Source organism: Pocillopora verrucosa, chromosome 6 (genome assembly GCF_036669915.1).
Source record: "Pocillopora verrucosa isolate sample1 chromosome 6, ASM3666991v2, whole genome shotgun sequence".
Taxonomy (NCBI): Eukaryota; Metazoa; Cnidaria; class Anthozoa; order Scleractinia; family Pocilloporidae; genus Pocillopora; species Pocillopora verrucosa.
The window spans coordinates 12,751,772-12,775,570 of record NC_089317.1 but is presented as its reverse complement, the minus strand read 5'-3'; the positions used below and the strand labels follow the sequence as shown (position 1 = coordinate 12,775,570).

The window sequence follows — 23,799 nt, the reverse complement described above, 5'->3', positions numbered from 1 at the left end:
AATATCCATGGTTCTTAATAATTCGAACTTTCTCGAAAAGATCGTTCAAGTTTACATGCGTTATCACCAACAGTGGCGTGCAGACGTCCTCTTCATCGCTCCGGTCTTCTGCTTCTCATTATTGCTCGTTGGCTTATGTTTGCTCTCGAGCATGGAAATTCTTGGCACCACAAAGCTTCTCTCATTAACAAGCATACTTTTGGTAATGATACTGTGAGAACCGAATCAAGAAACTTTGTCTCTTGTTCATTCTCCAGGTAAATGTAAGGTTTCTGATTTCTTAAAATCTCTTTCTTCAGTTACTGAAGAGACCAGCAGAATTTTATTCCTTAATTTGTTCCTTTTCAATAAAACGCTACTAGTAGGGAGACTTCAACTTGGACATGTACCAGGATAAGATGGAAGGACGGAAACCCAAAAAGACACCAATGAATAAAGAGGGTAGAGTTTCTGAAGAAACTGTGGTGCTGCGTCGGTGGGAGAATATAACAGGTAATTTGGTGTTAACAACTGAGTTGAAACGTAGATTGGCCACCGTAAAGAGTTGAAAGGCTGACGTTTCGAGTGTTAGCCCTTCTTCGGATCGATTGGAGGAATTGTAGGTTGTGTGTGGGTTTATATACAGAAAATGGAATCGGTAGGAATATGGTGACGAGAGAACAAGAATAAATTAGTTGAATGAAAAGCGCTCGTGGATACCGTGGGGATTAAGAGTGCCGATTTGGAAGGTTAAAATTTTTGTTCTAGTGTTTTGCGACCTTCTGTACTGCCTAGATGTAGGGAAAGGCCGCAAACTGCGAGGTGTTGTTTTAGAGCGATTAGAGAGATTAAAGTGTCTAGCGGCCAGTTTGGATGCGTCCTTGTCATTTCTTTCTACGTCGCGAAGGTGTTCTCGGAATCGGTCACCTAGTCGTCTTCCTGTTTCACCAATGTATAATTTATTGCAATAAGTGCAAGTTATGCAGTAAATGACATTGGCGGGGATACACATAAAGTGAACAGTGATCTTAATGGATCTCTTGGGTCCCAATATTCTCTCTACGTTATGAATGAAAGGACAAGTATTGCAACGTGAGCGAGTGCATTTAAAAGTTCCAGAATGGTCGTTGGTTTGAAATGAACTCCTGACCAAAAAGTTGCCTGTGTTTTTGTCGCGTTTGAATGAAATTGCCAGTTTCTGAATCGTTTTAAAGTTTTTGAGAATGATAGATTTAACTACAAACTACAAATGGCTGAGAAGGAAAACACTGACCGCATTCGACTCACTCTCACATTTCACCCTCACAACCCCGCAGTTAAATCTATCATTCTTAAAAACTTTAAATTATAACATAGCGCGCGTGCTTGCCCTATACAAGTCCTATTGAGCCGCTATGAACAAAATCTTTATTTACGCACGCCCGTGCGTAAATAAGATGACGTGAGCAATGCAATGTTCGCAGCCAACCTAAGTCTTCTGCTACAGCCCTATCGTCAAAATAACGGTGTGGTGGTTGCCCAGGAGAAAACTGTAAGTTTCCTGCAGTCTGTCTTCTCCAGTTGTACCGTGCACGACAGCGTAAACATTATTTTGAACAATCGAAACCCTTGATAACTTCGGGTCTTTGACTTTTAAAACATTTTTTAGTGTCACTTGAGTTCATTTGGCTTTGATTTTCTCCATTTTCCCCGTAGATCTTGTGCTTTTCATTCACTGTTATCGGTTAACTGGCTTAAATGTCCTCACCCAAACCAAAGTATAAAATGTGGCGTGTTTTTGACCAGCCAATAGGAACGTTTGTTTACCCTTTTTTTGAGTGCGTTGTGAGAATTTTGCTCTCTATCACAATAAGAGGCTTCTTCGCGCAGATCCTTGTTGTCGCTCGGTTATAAAAGAATTTGCTCATGCTTTTGGCTGTGCGTATATCGAGTTATGGATGCACTTGGGAAGTTTGGAGAGCACTCAAACAGCTAGAGTTGCTCTCGGCTGCGCCTCTAGCTACTCTTACGCATTTTTCGTGCTCTCCAAACTTCCCGCGTGCATCCATAACTTGATATAAGCACGCTAAGCAATTTCTTAATTATCAGGTCGTCCTCACCAGTTTTTTCCTGTGGAATTACGCGTCTTATTAATCACTTCATTAATACCCAGTCATATCCGGTGGCATGGAAATCAAGCAACGTGATACCCCCCATAAAAAAGCTGATGAGAATAAGAAATTATATTATGGTCCCATTTATATCGTTCCAGTTATATCCAAAGTATGTGAAAAAGTTTTGTTTGACCAGATGAACACTGCCATATCTCCACATTTTTCTTCCAACCTGTCTGGCTTTTTGAAGGGTGACTCTTGGTGTATGGCTTTAGTTAAAATCACAGTTGACTGGCGTGCAGGCCTTCATGATAGAAAGGGTATTGTTGCTATAGCCATCGACCCCAGGAAGGCCTTCGAAAGCACCTCCCATAGTTTGCTTATTGCAAAGCTTAAACCTTATGGGTTTTGACACAGATGCCATTAATCTTATGAAGTCCTATTTCCATGGTCGTCGCCAAAGAATTCGACTCGACAACGTTTTTCCTAAGTGGAAACCAGTTACAGCTGGTGTACCTCAAGGATCTCTACTTGGACCCCTCCTATTCAATATTTTTATCAATGACTTGAACGATCTCATCTCCACTATGTCTCTCCGCTTATATGCTAATGATACAACTGAATACTACACAATCACTCGTCTATGGTTTTAAATTATACCATTAACAGGGAACTTAACGCTATTAAAGAATGGATTACAGTAAACCATCTATCAATAAACACTGTGAAAACTCAAGCTCTTGTCACTTATAAGTACGAACTTTGGCTAGCGATACTCCTGTGGAAATAAAAGACTCTCTAAAGTTACTAGGAGTCATCATGGACTCGAACCTGACCTTTCAGGAGCGTTTAAAAACCCAGCTTAATAAGGCATATGCTAAGACAAACCTTTACGTAGAATTAGACGTTTATTCCAGTGCATGTAATGATTAAGTTATATAAGGCTTTTATTCTTCCTCATCTTGAGTATTGTGGCTCAATACTTATTGGAATAACTGAATCTTTATCTGATAAATTAGAAGATGCAAATTACTTTATTCTTAGAACGTCATTAGGTTTACCTAAGTCCCCTTCGTATGATAGTATTCATAGATTAATTAACATGCGTACACTACAACATGCGTACATTAGAACTTCACCATGCAATGCTAGAATTGCTGGTGATATGAATACTTTTAGAAATATAATAGACAAATTAAACCTTGTACCGTTTATTTATCGTTAAGCACCGTAATAGGAATTTGTTACTGTGCCCTGCACATGATTGTTTATAGTCTTTTACACTTATGTAATTTTCATTATTTTCAGTATTTTTTAATTGCACGAGCGCATTGTAAACGAGTATGTTGAATGCTTTGAGCCTTATGTGGATAAATAAACTATCTATCAATCAAAGGTTTTCTGCAATGAACTGTGATACAACGTTCTGTATTTAACTCTTTTTTTTTAGTTTTTTCAAATGCCCGAAAATCTGCACGGCACAACGTTAACGCGTTTCTTCGTTGGAAGTGCCTACAAAGTGCGAACGGCTAACTTTGTTCAATGTGAATTCAATGTGAATTCAAATGAGTGAGTGAATGAATTTTATCAATGCGATCGGAAACAATCCAAGGATCTTTTCAATGATAAGTATCCAATTTTTGGTGTTTTGTGGCGTTTTCATGGAAGGTGCCAAGTGGATCACTCGGTGCAGACTGAACAAGATCAAAGACAGTTGGAAATTGAGCGGATGTTTGTTAACGCAGAAAAAGAAGGACATGGGATCAATTCGGAGCTGAACCTACTTTTTTAAGCCTTTTGTGGAAGACAAGCGGCAAACAGAGAAAGACGAGCAAGACGAGCAAGACGAGCAAAACGAGCAAGACGAGCAAGACGAGCAAGACGAGCAAGACGAGCAAGACGAGCAAGACGAGCAAGACGAGCAAGACGAGCAAGACGAGCAAGACGAGCAAGACGAGCAAGACGAGCAAGACGAGCAAGACGAGCAAGACGAGCAAGACGAGCAAGACGAGCAAGACGAGCAAGACGAGCAAGACGAGCAAGACGAGCAAGACGAGCAAGACGAAGGTAACTCGAGTATGTTTTTTTGAAATCTTGAAATACTGTCTAGTTCGTACTCGCCGCCATTTTGCTTGCGAATCCCAAATTTTTGGAGATATGTGACCAGCCGTAACCAGGGTGGTTACGGCCGGTCATACTCCCGTAACTCGGGAGAGGAAGAAAGAGGACCCTGGAAGCGAGGTTGTGACAGACGTTCCTTGAATGTTTCTTTAACTGAATTTGGTAAAAAATATTTGAATCAATTTTGGCTTGTGAAAGGATAATGGATCTTTCTCTTACTTACGTTTTACGACTGGTTTTAGCAACGCTTTTATTCTCTTGCGCAATTCCGAAGTCAGGTAACGTATATCGAGTTCAGATTAGAGAGATTTTAGTCTTGTTCGCAATTTGAAATAAAGCTATTAGAAGAATTCAACATGCCTAAACACATCCTTGAATATTCTGACACATGAAGTAAGAAGTTACTGAAGTTACGTGTGATGTGCTGAGATCTAGTTTAACGTTTTCTGTTTTCCTTCTTCAGAGTCATTCAGAATCAGCAAAAAACCTTCCGATCCTACTACTGTGGTGCTTGGAGTAAACAGCGACCGACTTGAGTGGCGGTATTCTGATGCACCGTGATTATTACGTTCTGTTTTACGGAAAACTGGTGAAACAATTAAACCAATTTCATTAAGTAGGAATGGGAATGCGTTCAATCCAAACTCTACAAGTGAATTCGATACTTTGCTTAATGTAACACTAATACTAAAGAAGAGTACAGAGTAAAGAGCTACGAGGAATACACCTACTCTATCTTTCTGCTGGATTCTAGTGCCAGAGTGGTAGAGACACACGCAATCTCTATTAATGTGGTCGGTAAGTGAAGCTTTTTCATGAGTTTCTTTAATACTCTTTGTCCTGTGATGCATTTCTTGCGTATTTAAATCAGCAGCCATCTCTCAGTTTGCCTTAAAGGAGAGGTTTTTATTAAAAAATTGCAAGTCCTTCTATATGTAAATGTGTTATTTGTCATCAATATTGCTCAGGCGTGCAAAAAATGTTCTTCGTCGTGCACCAATTCACGCATAGAAAGACTTCATGATAACATTCAGCGTGATTTTGATGCTACAAGTTATTCACTCTGACAAATAGCTAACCCTCGAAACGTTAGATAAAGAGTCTCTTTACGGTGACCAATTTATCAACATAGTTGATAGAAACCACATTATCTTGTACAGATCCGCTACCGACGCAGCAACACAATTACTCTAGAAACTTACCTTTCTATTCACAAATTGGTTTGGTCTCGTTCCTGTGTGTTTGTTTCGAGGTAATTTAAATTCAATATGGAGACAACTTATGCTCCGGTCGAACCTGTGATTTTTCATAAATTTTAGGGCTCTCTCTCTCTCTTGCATAAAACTTACCCTGAAGGCTATTATCTGCCTTGGCTTAACTGCAGAATACCCCGCCACTTTGGTCCACCTCATTTACATGTGTCGGGACGCTTTAAAGATCGAGGAATAACACAATAAACGTTATTCTTATTCAATGGCATGTAAATGAGTGGCAGGGTATTCTGCAGTTGCTCCTCTGCCTTTCTGGAGCAAAAGGTATTAAAAAAATAAAAAACTAACGCTCACGTGCGTTTTATAAAATGTTGATTGAAGGCAAAGGTAGAGGCATTTTAGGAAGGACAGCTTCTTTATGATATTCAATAAAACATATAGAAACATGCAAAAGATCTGTACATAAAGGTTACATTCCTTTACAAGAGAGCCTGTGACTTCTGGATTCTGCTGCTATCCGGGAAAAAGTCAAAGACGTTGCAAAATGATCTCTTTTAAACACTCGTATATCTTGGAGAGAACGACCGAAAAATGATTGAGCAATTTTTCATGAAACCGACGGTAAAAAAATCAATAACGGAAGCTGATGCGGCTTCTTGCCAGGGAAACCATTGCCGCCATGAATACATGCAACCTAAATTGTTGTAGTGAACTGTTCATCATCCATGGGGTCATCGCTGTTCTGAGTGAAGGGTCAAGGTGTTTTCGTCCGGAGAGAACTTTGAATAACATCTTATCAGATACTTTGAACCCGTTCCCCTGGGTTTTTTTTCTAAAATGAGTTTACCTTAACGACTGCTTTGCTCAGCAAAAATATAAATATGCAAATCTAATATTCAGAGGTTCACAAAATCAATGGCAAGAGAACAAAAATCGATGGCAAACTGAATTCAGAATGGAAGTTATAGAGCTTCTAAACATTCATTCTCTTAGGACTAGGCAGGAAAAGCGATTGGCATAGGGTGGAGAGGGTGGCAGTCGATGTTACAGGATCAACCCCAGTCTTTAGGTTTCCCCTGACAGTTTACTGGTATCAATACACTCTCCTAGGTAGGGAGAAAAACTGCAAGCTAGGAGTAAAGTTTCTCACTCAAGAAATCGATGAAGTGATTCGTTTAGGCTTTCTTAGTTGCTATAATCTTTGCCTCCCTGTTATTTAATAACATTCTTTTAATATCCATAATTTCTTCGAGGGGCAATTATAATTGTAATTAACATATTGTATTATGTAATAACTGTGACGACGTCACAAAATCTAGATTCACTGTATTTATCTTAAATTGTTATTTCACAGTCCCTCCAGAAATTACTGACCCACCGGAACCAAAGCCTTTACTTGCCACCAGAGAAAACCATACTTTGACCTGCAATGCATCTGGTGACCCTCTTCTCAAGATTTCTTGGACAAAAGATGGCGTTCCTGTGGATAGGTTTAATGTGAGAGGTTACCAGCTATATTTGCTTAGCGTGAAGTTGGAGGATGTAGGATCATACGGTTGTAAAGCTAGTAATGGATATGGAGATAATGCCACCAGTGTCAGCATCGTTGACATAAGATGTAAGTAGTCTGTCCTGTTTATCTGATTACAGCAATGCATTTGTAAGTTGGTTAATATGCTTTGATTTTAGACAGACACAAATGTATTGTGATTCATTTTTTAACTGTTGCACAACAGAATAGCGTGGAATTAGCACAATATAGAGGAAAAAGTATTTGCTTTCTCTCCTTTTGAGATGTAAATACAATTATTTTTTGTTTAGATTGTCCTTGTGCCAAGCATAAAGGTGTCTGTCTCTGTGAAACAGTTTTTTTCATCATTTATGCACATGCTTTAACAGAGTTCAGAGTCAGCTTTGTCATGTGGGCGTGAATTGACTGAATAATACCCAGTAATAAACAACAAACTATCGCCTTCTTTAGTTCTACTCCCGCTTCCCGCCCTCTCCCGCCCCCTGTTCTCCCGGGGTCTGCCTGGATACTCAAGACATCTTCTCATACAAGACTCTACTCTAATAAAGTATAAGCCTTTCTACAAGGGCTAATTGGAACAATTTGGTGGCCATTCGGGTTCGAAAAATGTTTTTCCGGAACAAACTACCGAAACAAAAAGTTTGAATGACATTTATTTGCTAAAAACCTTCTTCAACCCATAAAAAAATCACCAGTTGAGGGTATAAATGGTTAAAGCAAAAAATAAATAAATATATAAAAGTGGAAACTAGTATTGAAAGTCTCGTGGCCAACAGTCCATTTTCAGTGACTTTGGCAACAAGCTGGTCACAATTTGAGACGCTACTTTCTTTATAATAAACTGATTTGCATGTTGTACGTTACTGAGAGACACGTTTGCTTGTCACACTATTTCTCCTTGCTCCTGCCCTTGCATAATGATCGTTTAATTAGGAGCATTGGAATAACATTACAGAGTGAAGTTTGGACTTCAGCCTTTAATAATAGAGAGCAGTTGAGTTCAAAATATAGGAGTCAAAGCTTTTATCAGAAGTAAGTATCCTGTTGCATTTACAAAGCACGTTTGGTGACCATATCAGGACGAGAAACCCCTTTTATCTAATCTGTTCACCATAGAGTGGTGATTTACTAATTATTGATGTTTGAGTATAAAATGCCTCGCAATTCCTCTCTTCCAGTACTGGCTGACTTGTTAGTATCCTAGTTATCAATCTAAGATGGTGACAATAATCTTTGTAGTAATGATTAAATAAAATTTCTTTTCATAGCTCTGCTTTCATTCAACATTCAGTGAAGAGTTTTTCTTGACTAAGAGTTACAAGGATGCTAGAGTTACAAGCAAAGCAGACTTTTGAATTGTAATGAATTAGCTGACAAACCTGTGGAAACTAGTAGACTGGTGCTTTTCTTTTAAGGCAAAGTACATCTAATTTAAAATTAAATTTAGATACTTGGATTTCAATTTTGGGTTTCTTGACACGAGAACTTAAATTATTATTAACAAAAGCGCAAATGATGTTCTGTTAACAATTTTACAGCATGTATATTAGCTTAGCGGAGATCTGTCCTCTTCGTGCCTCTACGCGTCTTCTCCAGGGTAAGTGGTTTGTCCAAGTATTCATCTGCCTCGGGGATTTCATCTATTTCCGATGGCTCACGTCGATTCAGGACGCTGTCAAAGTGCTCCGCCTACTTAGTGAGTTTCTGGTTCTCCTTGCAGATGGCGTTTCTCTTCTGGTATTTCACTGACCCGCCATCGTTGCGAAATGTGTCGTTGGACTTTTGCTGATACTGAGGTCAGCTTGCTATTTGCATTCTGGTCTTAAGCAGTTTTTTCGAAAAAACTCTTATCACTAGGGTGTGGACACTGACGACATCTGCTCCTCTGTAGTCCTTGACGTCAGGTGAAGAGCTCTTTCACTTTCCGTTGATTAGGATATGATCAATTTGGCTTTTCAGGGCTTCTTTAGGTGATGTCCATGTAAACTTGTGAGTTTTCTTGCGGCGAAAAGGCGCCTGCTACTTCTAGGTTTGATGTCTTCATAAAAGTCACCCAATCTTTCCCCATCGTCATTCATTGTTCTTACATCGTGTACCCCGATCCTGGGTCTCTGCCTGTGTTGTCTTCTCTTTTTCTGTCGTTCAGGTCACAGTGTTCATAGTAGGGGGTCTTCTTTTTCTATACCTCGCTGTCAGTTTGGTGTACTTTGAGTTGTAGCGAGCATCAAGCAATCTTAGCAAATGGCTATACAAAAACTTTTCTCCGTAATTGCCAAAAACCAGTTACAAATAGTAACGCTCTTGATGAAAGGGAACCAGCGATTGGTTTTGCTGTTATTCCTTACATACAGGGTGTTACGGAACCCATCAAGAGAATTTTGAATAGCCACAACGTTAAAGTTGCTCAAAAACCTTTTCAGACTTTGGGGCATATTTTCGCCAAACCTAAGGATCCTGTCACGAAAGAACGACGAACCGACGCCATTTATTCTATTCCTTGCAATTACTGTGACAACGAATACATCGGACAGACCAAACGTCAGTTTGGTACACGGTTAAAAGAGCACCAAAAAGCGGTTTTTCTTTGCAAAAAGGAAAATTCAGCTTTATCGGAGCATACGTGCCTAACCAACCATACAATTGGGTGGGATAATTCTAAAATTATCACCACTAAACGGCGTTACCACCAGCGCCTTTGTTTGGAGGCTTGGCATATGAACTCCGCCCACGCTCCTTTAAATCGAGACGATGGCGTTTTGCTTACTGACGCCTATTAACACCTCATCAGAAAAAAGGCCGCTAATTAGCGATCATATAAAAGGACCTCTTGTTGCAGTGTTTAGATCACCCCTGATGAAGGCACTAGACAGGAGTGTCGAAACGTTGGGTCTATGAATTGTAACTTCTTCGGTTACATTCATTAAATCTGCAAACCAGAGTAGCATCAAACTATGTCTGATTGTCCACCTGGTTGCCGTGTGAACTTTAATATATTTTAAATCTTAGTCTTGTTTGCTGGCATTCAGTGAGTGTTTTTCCACATTGCTACTCATGATCATGGCCACTGCTTCCGTGTGCCAGTCATCTTCTCTGCCAAATAAAGTATGGTGAGGCCTAAAACTAGTTTCCCTTTCCCTGTTCTTCTACATCAGGCTTCACTTATTTCAAGGATGTGTAGTTAGTTGTCAGCCTCTTGCCCAACCCTCCTCCTTCCACATCCAGGTTTGGGACCGGCATAGACTGAGTTAATGTAGATAATTGTGACCCACATTTATGTCTGACTGGAATTCACTTGCTTATTCGCTGAGGTTACAGAAGTGCTACTCTGACTTCCGGCGCAATAAATTTAACAAGGTTTCGTGCGAAAACTGTTCTTCCAAAAAAATTTAGATAAACCTTGGTAATGTTCCAAGGATAATTCGTTATCCTTTGTGCCTATTAAACATGCCTACTGATTGCTTAATCCTTTTCCAGCTGTCCCCTTTACAAACGTTACGTCCACAAGTGAGAGACAGCCTTATTATTTTGAAATTAACGAACTTTTTAGCTTTTAAAAATGGCGTGCCTAATTTCCTTTGATGATATAAGTGGTTATCAACTGGTAAATTTAATTATTGATAGCTAAAAAGGTTTCCTTTTACAACATGTAAAATTATGCCTTAATATTTCAAAACTCTCTGTTAAGTCGTTCCCTTAACAAGCAGTACGGTCTCAGGTGAGAGGGAATCCGTTTCCTTTCAAATCTTTAGCTATTTAAATTATTGATTCTCAATTTGACTTGAAAACAACCTTTTTGAAAAGCCCTGAGAAATAAGTTTATGTATATCATTGGATCTCGTAGTTTAATATTTTGTCACCCTATGTACCATGCAAATATGTCTAATGATTGCATATTTTCCAGCTTTTCCCTTCACAAAAGTCTCGGCCAAAAGTGAGGAGTAACCTTGTATATTTTCCAATCAACTAACTTTTCAGTTGTTAAATATTAGATACCAAATGTCTCTCTCAGTTTTCTTGTTTATAGATGCGAAATTGGTTATTTGTGAATAACCTAAGCAAATTGGGAAATGGCTTATTTAACAAATAACCAAATACCTAAATGTATTTATTTGCTAAATGACCAAATTGCAAAATTGGTTATTAAACAAATGACCAAAAGCATAAGTTCGTTTATTGGGTAAGTAATCAAAATGCATAATTGGTTATCAGTCAAATAACCAAAAAATAAATGTGGTCAATGGCCAAATAACCAGATTGCGAAATTGATTTTTTAACAAGTAACCAAAAGCATAAATTCGGTTATTTGCTAAATAAGCAAAATGAAAAATTGGTTTTTTCAACAAGTAACGAAAACCGTAAATGTGGTTACTTGCTAAATAACCTAAAGGATTAAATTGGAAAAAAAGGTTATTTTATGAATAACCAAAAGATTTTCACTGCTTATTCAATAAATGCCCTATGGATGAAAGAGGTTATTTACGAATCACTTACTTGATAGATGTTTGTTATATTATCTTGAGTGTAAAAATGGTCATTTAACAGAACTGGTTACTTACTTTAGTTGGTCTTATTACGTAGCCACGTGGACCATCTACCTGTTCATTTCATATAGTTACTTGCGGTCTTCCATTTTCACATAGCCTCATCCAACGTGGATGAAATTGTTGAAAGAATTTCAAGTGCTGTGTTAAATGCTCTTTTTTAGAGAAATTTTCAGAAACAGGTATGTGTCAAGGGAAATTGGAAAGATTTCCATATAGCCTCATCCGTTCTAAAACAGATCCGTTGTCCCAAGGGCAATCTATTGCTTTTGCGATTATTTTCTTTATCTAAAACAGTATGCATAATGAAGTACAGGCTGTGCGGAAATAGTGCCATGAAATATTATTGTGTCTTGTTTTAGGAAATGTTGTGATAGCAATTAATTTTCAACAGAAAGTAAGGCTTAGGAACATACTTGATATGGTCTGTTGGGATGACGGTGTTGTTTTGGAAATATTTTTGTGCTTCTAAGCTGTAAATACATTTTCCTATCATGAGGTTTGATTATTTATTGATGGATTGTGATTTTCTCTGTTTTACAATTGTTTTTAGGACGATCATAATTTACTTTCTGATGAGAGATCAGCTGCTGCCAGTGTCCATTGCTATCTTCCTTTCTTCATGGCTCAAGGCAAAACCGTGAAACGATTGTGAAAAATTAGCGCCTTAGCGAATACGAGCTTCCTCAACAAGGTCAGCACAAGGAGAGTGGAAAATTGTTGCCAAAGATGTAGTATGCGTGTCATATGAGGAGGGTGACTTACTGGCCATTTCCGACGAGGAGTGCGAAGAGCCAAATTGGCAGAGTTAATCCTGACTTTAAATCATACGTGAAACAAGGCAGCAACTTCAAAGAAAATCTCGAGTATTTTTAGGAAAGCTTTCAATTTGAAAGAAGATGGGGAAATATCCTTTCAGTATTTAAGGTAAGATAGTCTGGTTTAAAAATGAGGGAAACGAAACAAAGAGTGCAGTCACCTAAGGGTTCAGGGGATATGGTAGTCTGTTGTCCAAGTTGAGAACCGAGCTTGAACTTAGAGGCATTTGTAAGATGTCTATGTAGGTATCGATTAACTTAGTTATGGCCTTAGGTAACAATTCAGGTAGTTCAACGTTGCCTTTGTTGGAAGAATCCGGGGCCTTGAACTGAGCGAATAGCCTCCACTATCGACTGCGTCTTACATGAGAACTATTTTCTTCAGTGCACACCAGCCAGACAGTTAATAATCAATCCTAAAATTGGGCTTGGATAATTGGACAATAAAAAAAAAATTAGACAATGAAAACGGTTCAAAGTTTGTCAAAGGCTAGGATATTTTTCATATGTTACTGGGAACAGAAACTTCAAGATGTTGGGGTTCGTTTCGTTTCTCTTTCACGGTTTCAAAATGAAGTTGCCTTTTCCCTTTGAATCCATTTGGTGGTCTAAATAACTTAAACACTCCACTTGAAATTTTACTTTAAGAAATTTTTCAGATTAAATTGAATAATGAATAACTGAATGGATGAATCAGTCAGTATTTCTTATATGGTTCTTGAGGGTGGAAAGAGGTGTGTCACCCTGTAGACGATGATGCCACTACCGTTATGGTTTTTTGAGCCGACCTGGTCTGAAAAGGTGAGTATATATTGGCCATTGAGACCTTAAATCGGTTGTGGTTTTCGAGAGGAGCCACGAGAGCGCGAGAATGCAATTTTTTGTCAAAAATAATTCAAAATAAGTAATAGAGAATGAGAAAGAACCACAATATATCATGCGATTTTAATTTTAAAGTGAATTTTAGCAACTCCTGACCTTTACAGTTTTGACGAAGCTTAATTTTAATTCAAATCTACAGCAACGCTAATAGATCTGATATTGTGGACTGAAACAATGTTTTATTGGTATACAAGAGAAACAATGGGACATATGATCTTAGCAGTATGCAGGACGCGTGTCATATGAACTTGGAAATAGACCTCGCTTACCGTGGAGTCTCTTGACGAGTTGTTGTTTTTTAAAAAAATTTCATATTTCTTTTCCTTTTTATGAGAGGGGGGGGGGAGATTGTCGCTGGTTGCGTGACATCGTATAACATTTCTTTTTTCCGATATTAAGGCGGTTGAAAAAGCCGTCGCATTGTTGTGAAATTGGAAATAACGAAAAGTACTGTGAAACTTTCAAGCAGGACGAAAGTACGTAAGGGCTCGAAGACTCAATTTCTATCATTTGTCTCTCTGCTTCAATCCTCTTTCCACTCACGGCTGACCTATAGGGATCTTTAATTGTATTCTTCAGCGCCAACACCTTCGTCTGTTTCACGCAAAAAAATAGCTTCCTATTCGGTAGACGAGGACAAACGGGTAGATGTCAAGCAGATATCCATTGCTGCATTTTGGCTCGTTGTTTGCACAATAATGCGAATCTCTCTCTCGGTGAGTCGGGCTTAGACTCTTTGAACACCTTAATCCGGCGGAAGACTGGGCTCGATTAAAGGTTTCCGCTTGGCGTTGGCGTCCCGTGATATCATTCATCAAAAATACAACGAACGTTCCTTGAATGTTTCTTCAGTTGAATTTCTTAAGGGGAATAGGCTTGTGAAAGGATAATGGATCTTTTTCATGCTGGTGTTTTTCGATGGGTTTTGGCAACCCTTTTACTCTGCTACATAATTCAGAAGTCAGGTAATGTTTATCGAGTCAAGAATATCGAGATGTTACTTTAGTTTGCCATTTGAGATAAAGCTCTAAACTGCTCTAAAATAATTCGACATACCCAAACACATCTTTAAATTTTCTGAAAGATGATCTTCAAAGTTATTATAGTTACGTGTGATGTGTCGAAATTTAGCTCGACGTTTTCTGTTTTGCTTCTTCAGAGTCATTCAGAATCAGCCAAAAACCTTCCAATCCCACTATTGTGGTGCTTGGAGTAAACAGCAGCCTAGTCAGTCTTAAGTGGCGGTATTCTGGTGCACCGAGTCGGTATTTCGTTCAGTTTTTCAGAACGAAACCTGGTGAAATATTTGAACAATTAACATCAAGCGAGAATGGGAATCCGTTCGACCCGAAGAGCACAGAAGAATTCGATACCTCGCTTGAAGCAACACTAAAACTGAAGAACGTAGAGAGAAATGAGGAATACAGCTACACTATTTCTTTGCTTGATTCTAGTGCCAAAGAGGTAGAGAAACACGCAGTTTCTATTGAAGTGGTCGGTAAGTGAAACTGTTTCATGAGCTTCTTTGATACACTTTGTCTTGCAATAAATTTCGTGTATTTTTATTACTGCGTACGTCAGTAACTTAGTTGTGTCTAATAGTAACGTACCGATTTTAGAAAGATCTTGACGTAAACCTTATATCTAAACCTCACTCTCTTTGCGTGAAATTGGAATGATAAGTTTATTTTATAAATGCATCAAATAAGTCAAATCACTGTACCGTCTAGCGACACGGTTTCCCACGCAAGTACACTTTCAGTGTTTCAAACTTGTTACTTTTCAGCCGCGATCGACGTAGTCATTCTTTCATGTGACACTAGGAATGACTGGAATTCCTGTGAATTGATTGTTATGTTTAATTTTTTTCCTTTTTTCGCTGCTTGAAGTTGTATTTCTTTGATGAGGAATAGTAGTTTGGGTTTTGTAAATGTGAATTGTGCAACCAATATACATGTAAAGTGTGCGTGCACGATTTTGTTCTGGCTTTTGCAATAGTATTCACGAGGAAAAAATTTCTCGAGAACCATTTGGCGTGATTTTGATGCTATTATGTTCACTAAGGTATTCTGATCCACACTTTCGATAGAGAACGAGTAACGACTCTCGAAATCATCATTGCTAAATATTAACAGCCAATCGGCCTGTATTGTTCATTACTCCCATATATGTCAGTTTTGCATGAGTCATCTCGCGTTGAATATTTACGTCAGAATGACTCATTTACTGCTTGCAAAATTCAAGTCTTTGTCGACTGGTAAGGTTATAAAAAATCACAAGCACTAAGCGACCTTTTTTCATTGCTCGCTTGGAGGTATGCAACCGTTGACTCGAAAAATTTGAATGTCTTTTGTTTATTGAAATTTGCCTCAATAGCAGGCTGCGTTTTCCTCATGATGTAGTAAGTTGATTTATTCACATCATGTTTAACCCATCGTAACTCCCACAGTACTACTCAAAGTGCTGCGTGAAACATTTTTTTTCGTGTAGAAATTGCGTTTGAATTAATGATTGCTTGGAAGGTCATGCATATTTATTGACAGAAGTTAGAGCTTTTCCTGAGGGGTTGTTCATGGAGTTTTAGTGAACTGAATTTTTAAAGAATCTTGCCAACCCCAAGGAGACAATGCCATTGGGTTGCAGGATAAGCCCCAGTAATATTTCAGGTTTCTCTTGACAATGTGCTGGTATTTATTTACACTCTTGGGTGGAGAGAGGCACATCAAGGGTAAATTGTCTTGTTTAAGTTTACAATACATTGACCCATCAAGGGCTTGATTACAGACTTTCTGTTCCATGCTTCTCTCACTAAACACCGTAATATGTGTATGCAGGTATCAGTATGAATAAATGTTAGTATTACTAATAATGTTATTTACAAGTATTTTCCTCAGTAGTTATTGGATGGCTGAACTCTTGTCTTCCCATTTTTATTTACAGCATTCTCTTGATGATCACACTGCCTTTGATGTGGCAGTTACTTAGATATGCATGTAACATTTTATACCGTGTAATAATTGTGATAATTTCACACAATCTAAATGCATATCTTAAATTGTTATTTCCCAGTGCCTCCAGAAATAACTATCCCACCAGAACCAAGGCCTTTTCTTACCATTGGAAAAAACTACACTCTGACCTGCAATGCATCTGGTGACCCTTTGCCAAAGATTACTTGGACTAAAGATGGAATCCCAGCTGAAGAGTTTAATGTGACAGGTTATAAGCTTCATTTGACTGATGTGAAGTTGAAGGATGTAGGATCATACCGATGTACAGCTAGTAATGGATATGGAGAGGATGCCTCTAGTGTCAGCATAGCTGGCATAAACTGTAAGTTGTCTGTCCTGTATAATCAAAGCTGTTCTTCTGATTACAGTGTGTGAACAATCACTAGTTAAGTAGTAAATGTGGTATATATTTGGCTTTGTTTCATGTTAAAATAGACTTTTCTACACTGTATTTTGAAAACTATTCCTTTCAGTCTCAAGTGGAAACAAAGCTAAGACGAAATAGGATCACCTGCATGAAGCTTTTTACCTTGAAAAGGTTTTTGAGTACAAGCCTTCCAGAGATCATGACAACTTGATACTTAATCATTTTCCTAAAATATAAAAGTACCCTTTTCCCCATGCATTTCAAGATCTGAACTGAACTTTTGGATGATGAAAGATTAGTTATTTGACTTAATTTAATTTGATTGAAAAAATGAAGTAGGAAAAAATAGTCCTGCTTAGATATAGTTTTGGAGTAACCTTAAATTATTGTTAATTTTCTCTCTTTTTTTATATACCAAAGGTAATGAGTGTGAAACTAAGACAGTTGGAATAAAATTAGAGAGTGAAACTTGGAAGTCAGCTTTGAATAACAGAGAGTCAATCGAGTTCAAAACATTGCAGGCAAATTTGTTATCAGAAGTAAGTATTTTGTAGAGTTAAATACAATGGGTGACCATGGAAGGTCAAGATTTTTTTTTACATGTATGTGTACCAATACACATGTTTTATGTTTGTCATACAGTGGTAATTTGCAAATTTTTGATGTTTGAGTACAGATACCCTGTAATTTCTTTTGTTCAGTACTGCTTGGACTGACTTAGCTTCCTTTTCATTCATTTAAGATGACTACCAAGGAAAAATAATTGGAGAAATTGCTTTTTATTATCCTGCACCTCATTTAATATTCAGCAAAGAGTTTAACTTGAATACAAATAACTTAAAATGCATGTGCATATTTGTGCTCCTTTTTTTTTTTTTTTTTGCTTTTCTTTAGAGGAAAATTTAATATGAATTTTACTAAGTATACAATGTAGGTACATTTGTGTACCTTATTTACTTGATTTATGATTCTGAACCAGGAGATCAGATTATAATAGCCTTGAATTTATTCCAAATTTAGTCTGGGAGAGTGGATTAGTCAATGTGGCTATGAATTTTTTTTTCAGCACCAACAATGGTGCATTTACACATACATGTATCTGTGTTAGAAAAACGATGATGTAAATTTTACACCTGTGAAGCAAACCAAAAATTGCTCTTTCAGACACACAGATGAATGAAATTTTTGTGTTCTGCATGCACTTTACATGTATATATTTTTGAATAACACATTTTGGCATTTTTGTTCCTTTTAAAATAACATAACTCTCTTCCTTGTGTTTAAGATATCTAAGGTTTACACCAAAAGTCCTGTAAAAGAATTGTACACAGTTGCTGTTGTTGATTTCAGGTAACTGTTAATTTTAGAGTGCTCAAGGTATTCATATTTTGATAACATTTGTTTTTGAAGAAGACAAATGCAGAATTTAGTTTGTATCACAAACTCCATGGTTAGTTCAGGAATTAGTTGAAGTTTACTGTTTACAGTGCATTGATTTGTATACAAACAATAATTACTTGAGATTTAATAATGTTAGAGTTAAGGAATTGAAGTTTGGTGGAATGATGTCATGGAGGAGATGAAATAGTATCAACCACTTGTCATTGTGCAAACAGCTTTGATCAGCAAGTTTCTCTTTTTTACTGATAGATCTGGTAGTGTCATTGCTAAAGTAGAGATGAAGTTTGGTAAATCTGTCACTGACCCTTTGAAACCGCTGGAAGATGAAATCAAAGAGGGAAAGCTTGGGGCATTCAGTGTTAAAAGGGAACTTGATTTGAATCCAAGTAAGGCCTGGTCCACCTGATAAGTAGATTCTATTTTGCCATGATTACAGAAAGTTACAAACTTACTCTGAAGCCTGTATTGTTTGAAGATTAGCTCTGGTTGAAATGAGGTTAAAGTACTTCTACTTCTTAAGTCAGAGTGAACTCTTCTTTTTTGTCCTTTATCCTTGCTTGTGAACAGCTCTGAATTGCAAAAACTTTGTGGGAAGTGTTAGTTACATGTATGTAGAGGACATGGTTTTCTCAATCAAAGTCAGCTGTGTCTGTATTCTCACAGATCATAGGTAACAATGACTAACTTCAAAACAACTAGTTACTGTTACAATTACTGTAACTATAACTGATCATCATTGCCTCATTACTATGAGTACATTCATTAGTAATCGCCCAGGGTCCATGTTCAGGTACTTTAAGTAATGATTATTTCTATTTAAAAGATACAGTAGAATAATGATCAGATGTGTATGGCTAAGATATCAGCCATATTGGACATCTACATGTACATGTTGCCTAATAGTAGTTGAAGCCTAGTTTTTGTTATATTTTTCATATGATCTTTCATAGGGGTAGTCTGGTGAGACCACCCACAGTTGTCTTTAATCTTTTATTGCTGGTTTGTGTTGCATTGTGTACAGTGTGCAGTTTATAACAAAATGGTTTCAGTTTTAATAAGATAAAATGTTCTCTCTTCAGCTACTCCGCCACCTACCTTCTCTTCTTCAACAACATCAGAGAAACCAGCAGGGCCTTCAACTGGAGCTCGCACCTCAAAATTGACACAAAGTGAATTGTGGGGTATCATAGGAGGATGCATTGCATTTTTTCTTGTTGTTATCATCATTATTGTGGTGTCCTGCATTTGCTGTAGGAAAAAGAAAAGTGGTGGTGCTTCAAAAGGTTAGCGAAACAATATGTTTGTTTTCTGACAAAAATCTAGAGGGCAGTTGAATTAAAAAAAAAAAAACATCAAACCACAACATGCGCCAATGCTGTACATCCTCTTCCTGTATCCTATATTGCCTCTACTGTTACTAAGGTCACTTGATTGAACCACAAAATTTTTAATTTTTTTTCTTTTATGAATTCAAGGTGGTAGGAACCAATACAGTGAAGCTGATGGTTACCGCATGTAAGTACAGTATACACTTGTGTTTTGTCATTTGGCAGCAATGGCCAGAATGGTGTTCTTAGTTTAGACACTGGCCATACCAGGAATATTAGTGGGTCTTGCAAAGTACCAGGGGGACTTGAGAATATTTCTTGTTTTTGTTTCATTTTTTTAGGTTTTTTAAGGAGACGAGAGGGGTGGCCAGGGGTAGACTTATAGTGGCAGCAGCCATACAATTAGTTCTCACAAGCCAAAGAAACTTAGTTAAGATCCAACTGCATAGGCCACCATGCTCACAAGCTAACCAAACTCCTTTGTGAATGAAAAGCTGGCATGGTACACTGTACAAAATGAAGAAGCTTTGAATACAGAAAGAACCACAATGTTAACCTCTGAGACTATCTAGTATTCAATTCTTGTGTACTTCAATAACAAAAATTTGGTGACCTAGCCTTCAGGTGTTTTGCCCTATTTCTTTAATCACGAGCTTGTTTCCTCACAATGACATAATGTAAGGGTGAATTGTCTGGTTTTAGGAACAAGCAGCCTCCTTCAGGACTTGGTACAGCCAGTCCAGCATATGTTGAGGCCAGGCAGTATGCCCCAGTTTCTTCTGCAATGAGACAGGTACTAATTTTATGAAATTACATAACTGCTTTGTGTGTTTCCCATACCAATGTAGTTTACTCCCATATGTCACGTATGTATTAGTATTTCAGGGTTTACTATACTAAAGTACATTCCCAAGTATAGGTTGTGTACCCCAGTATCAACAAAGTGACCTTAAAAACTTCTCTTAACTTGTACTATGAAAATAACCAAATTGTGGAATGGGCACAAATCTTAGTATTGCAGTCGCACCACTTTTCTTTGTCATGTTCCTGAGTGTTGCTATGATGTGTTTTCATTCCTCAGTGTTATCAAGAAGTAAACACCAATTATTTTTAATATGCAAGGTTTTTTTTTATTATGTCAATATTATAATGTCCCCTCCATATTCCGAAAGTCTTGACAGCATGAGGGACTTTTCGGTATCGATATGTACTGCACATCTCCCTTTGTTATAAGTACATACAGTGTAGATAAGTGGTAGTTTGTACATAAAGAATCAAGGAGTTTAACAGTCAAACAAATTGGGAGTGGTTGCAGTTTGGTAGTAACTTGAAGTTGGTAGATGAATTTACTCTTCTTATGTAAAGAGTTCCAGTAAGATCATGAGTTGAACCTGCAGCATACATTGTTCATATCATTAGCTTCTGCTGTTCATACACATGTAATGACATAATGTGTCATGACTCACCAGAATTTGATGTAAAGTCATTTCTCTGTCATGGAACCTGCCCTGACATTTTTGCCATTTTTGTCTATGAGCCTGCTTAGGAGCAGCAGTACATTGTGGCTACCCACATAATTCCTATCATATTGTGACAATCATATTTACTAGTACTTGCGTAATTTGCCTTTCCAAAAATTGTTCCTTTTCCTACCCTGAGAATTTTTTATATTTTATTGTGACAATCATATTTACTAGTATTTCCTTAATTTGCCTTTCCAAAAATTGTTGCTTTTCCTACTCTGATAATTTGTTTATATTTATTTGACCTAAATGAAGTAATTGATCAATTCCAAGAAAGAGGAAAAATAGACGGGTATTTTGCTTTCTCTAGGATGAACAACGAAAAGGACCAAACTATATGGAGCCTGCCTTTGGCAACTCACCTACATCTTACAAGCAGCCTCCCCCATACTCAGCCACAGAATACAGTGAGATAGCTTCCCAGAAAGGAGGACAGCAGGGAGAGGGTGGTGGCTTTGAGTTGTGGTGCTAAACTTGTAAATGAATGGGAAGTGCAGGGTTCTCAGTATTCTGATAATTTCCATGCATGTGCAACAGCTCCTGGTAATACAAAAAGAACTGCTTTCTGTGATAACTCGTACAAACTGTATTTTTCTAGCCAGGACAGACTTTATAATACATTTTGTTGCTGTTAACAAAACCTGAGGGAAGTTTGGAATTTACTGAGAACCATAAATGTAGCATTCATTTTCTGAAGGGGGTTCTTTTCTCTTCAACCATTTTAATTTGTTTGTTTCTCAATGTGACATGATGTATCTGTAGGTGTTTTAGTTAGCCATGTTTTTAGCATTAACATAAGTTGCTTTTTAGGAACACCAGGAAAGTTAAAGTTCTTGTAATCACTTCAAAGGCACCTCAAAATACCAAAGTACATAAACAGTTAAAGCGCTTTGGTTACATTTTGCGTAGTATTACCACTGTGATCTTGTCACCTTGTTTGAGTTTGCCAATAATTTCATCTCTGGTGTCTACCTTTTATTTTCTCTCAATTCAATTGCCATTGTGAGCATTCATCTTTTACTCACAGTGCACAATAGCTAGGCAAATGATTGTACTTGAATTCTCTTGTCACTCAATGTCTAAATTAATTTTCCCTCAAATTGATCTAAGATTCTCTACTGGTATTCGTAGCCATGAACACATGTAAATTTGTAAATTTAAATGTTTGCTAATCGAAGGAAGATGGGGATGTTAATAACTTTTACTGATCAGTTGAAGTAAACCCAAATTTACAAATGTACATTTGAGTACATTTTTAGTAGTGCACCACCATGGACCTCTTGTCTGGTGAAGATGCTGAACCTGACATTGTTAGTCTCCTTTGTGTACCTATGAGCACCACTTTTGATTGACAAAATGGTTGTAGTACATGTGCATATAACAGAATACTAAATGATGTAAACTTTCTCTACAGTATCTGCATACACAACATTTGACGATAATGTCATAATGAAAGAAGAGGGGTCTTGATTCAGATAAATATTCTGGTAATCAACATTGAGAAGACTTTGTTAATACAGGATAGACCAAATTTATGTAGACAGTCTCTGTAGTCCACATTTTAGCTGCTGAAGTCACCATGTTTTAACTTTTCACATGTACAATTTTTTCAGCTGAACTAGAACTTTTGAAGGAACTTTCTCTGCTTGAATATTTTGGGTTTAAAGCTAGTTCAACACATGCTTTTTATGCTCTAAAATGTTATATAGTTTTATTAGTTGGATGTATGTGTTTAAACTTGAAAACTATGAGATTCTATTCTGAATGAGCACAAAGTAAATGACATAAATGTATTTAATCCATTTGGAACCAGTGAACAAGGTCACTCGTATGATAATGCACTATTTTGAATGAAGATCAACAGGTAGGATTTTAGGGATTGTAAAGAAATATATTTTACTTCATCAGGAAGAGTTTTACGTGGAAAATATTACAAATGGATCCTCTATGTCTTTCTGAGCAAAACATGGTGTTTAGTGTGTTTGAGTGACTTGGCAAGTGGTTGCATATAAAGGTTTTGGCAATGCCAACCCTTGAGGTTGTTAACTCGGAGAGCAAACTAGAAGGATCCTTTGTAATGTTATTCTAGTAGTAAAGTTTTCAAATTTCACCTTTTTTGAGAATTTTCAATCCCACCATGGCCTGTTCTTTGGTGCTGACTTAATAGCTTTTTGTGGTTGTTTTTTTTTTGTCTGACTGATTTATCAAGTATCGGTTACAACATAACATACTGGTCTAGGTATGGAAGGTTTAGCGGAACGCATGCGTACAAGACCTCTCTTAAGGAGAAAGTACTCGCAAGAAATTGCTCTCAGGAACTCCTTTTTTTACTTGTCACGCAACTCTTCAGTCGCATGACAGATCTGTGCGGTGCGACTGTGTGTGGGCGATTCCCCCTATCCGCTTTTATTTTACTAATAGGCTCGTAACTAGTTAAGTTGTAAGAATCATTTACCTTACGTTAAGTGAATGATGAAAGTACAGGTAGGATAGACTGCTTGGTTTTTGAGTGATCTTGTAATTATTTAATTAAGTTTTAATGATTTTCATTAACTTTCAAGAAGACGACTAATAATTTAGAGATAACGATTTCATATATAGTGAGGCTTTTTTTCCACCAGATTTGCATTTTTGCTGATTTATTGTGAGGCCTATTCATTATGGTCAGTACCTTTACTAAGTACAATTAAAGCATAACAGGCTTATTTGCCGGTACACATACCTAGTTATATTTTTAGAATTAAGCAATTGTTTATGTAGTATTCTGATGATTGCTGTATATTAAAAACGTGCAATAAAATTCCTCAATCGCTTTTACTGTAGTAGTATTTTTTCCTCTGTACGTTTCTTTGAAGCAATGGACCACACTTACCATTGGTTTACTGGCGTGATAACCAATTCGGGATGGCGAGAAAACATGAGACAAATTTGAAATCACGAGCAAACTTCGTAAGTGGGTTATTACGCCGGTAAACCGCTTGAAATTGTTAATT

The 23,799-nt window shown here is 37.4% G+C and overlaps 2 protein-coding genes and 1 long non-coding RNA gene across 3 annotated transcripts; all 3 read left to right on the top strand.

The window, feature by feature from the left end:
* The first annotated feature begins 398 nt into the window (after positions 1-398).
* On the top strand, positions 399-4,162 carry LOC131779868 (rho GTPase-activating protein gacV-like). Its single transcript, XM_066168908.1, has 2 exons — positions 399-492; positions 3,879-4,162. The coding sequence occupies exons 1-2, from the start codon at positions 399-401 to the stop codon at positions 4,160-4,162; spliced, it is 378 nt and encodes a 125-aa protein (XP_066025005.1).
* A 510-nt stretch (positions 4,163-4,672) lies between these two features.
* On the top strand, positions 4,673-13,152 carry LOC136281699 (uncharacterized). The gene is made up of 3 exons (XR_010717909.1): positions 4,673-4,991; positions 6,759-7,022; positions 12,030-13,152. It is a non-coding gene; the product is annotated as an uncharacterized lncRNA (long non-coding RNA).
* An 808-nt stretch (positions 13,153-13,960) lies between these two features.
* LOC131769700 (brother of CDO) lies at positions 13,961-23,623 on the top strand. Its single transcript, XM_059085434.2, has 10 exons — positions 13,961-14,141; positions 14,336-14,674; positions 16,246-16,509; positions 16,975-17,093; positions 17,840-17,904; positions 18,205-18,341; positions 19,035-19,238; positions 19,431-19,470; positions 19,986-20,076; positions 21,117-23,623. Exons 1-10 carry the CDS (start codon positions 14,066-14,068, stop codon positions 21,276-21,278), a joined length of 1,497 nt encoding a protein of 498 aa, XP_058941417.2. The 5' UTR covers positions 13,961-14,065; the 3' UTR covers positions 21,279-23,623.
* Positions 23,624-23,799: the final 176 nt, after the last annotated feature.

Coding starts and splice junctions, on each gene's coding strand:
- LOC131769700 (XM_059085434.2), top strand. CDS start 14,066: ATGGATCTTTTTCATGCTGGTGTTTTTCGATGGGTTTTGGCAACCCTT. Junction 16,510..16,974: donor CAGCATAGCTGGCATAAACT/GTAAGTTGTCTG, acceptor TATATACCAAAG/GTAATGAGTGTGAAACTAAG. Junction 17,905..18,204: donor GTTGCTGTTGTTGATTTCAG/GTAACTGTTAAT, acceptor TTTTACTGATAG/ATCTGGTAGTGTCATTGCTA.
- LOC131779868 (XM_066168908.1), top strand. CDS start 399: ATGGAAGGACGGAAACCCAAAAAGACACCAATGAATAAAGAGGGTAGA. Junction 493..3,878: donor TCGGTGGGAGAATATAACAG/GTAATTTGGTGT, acceptor CTTTTGTGGAAG/ACAAGCGGCAAACAGAGAAA.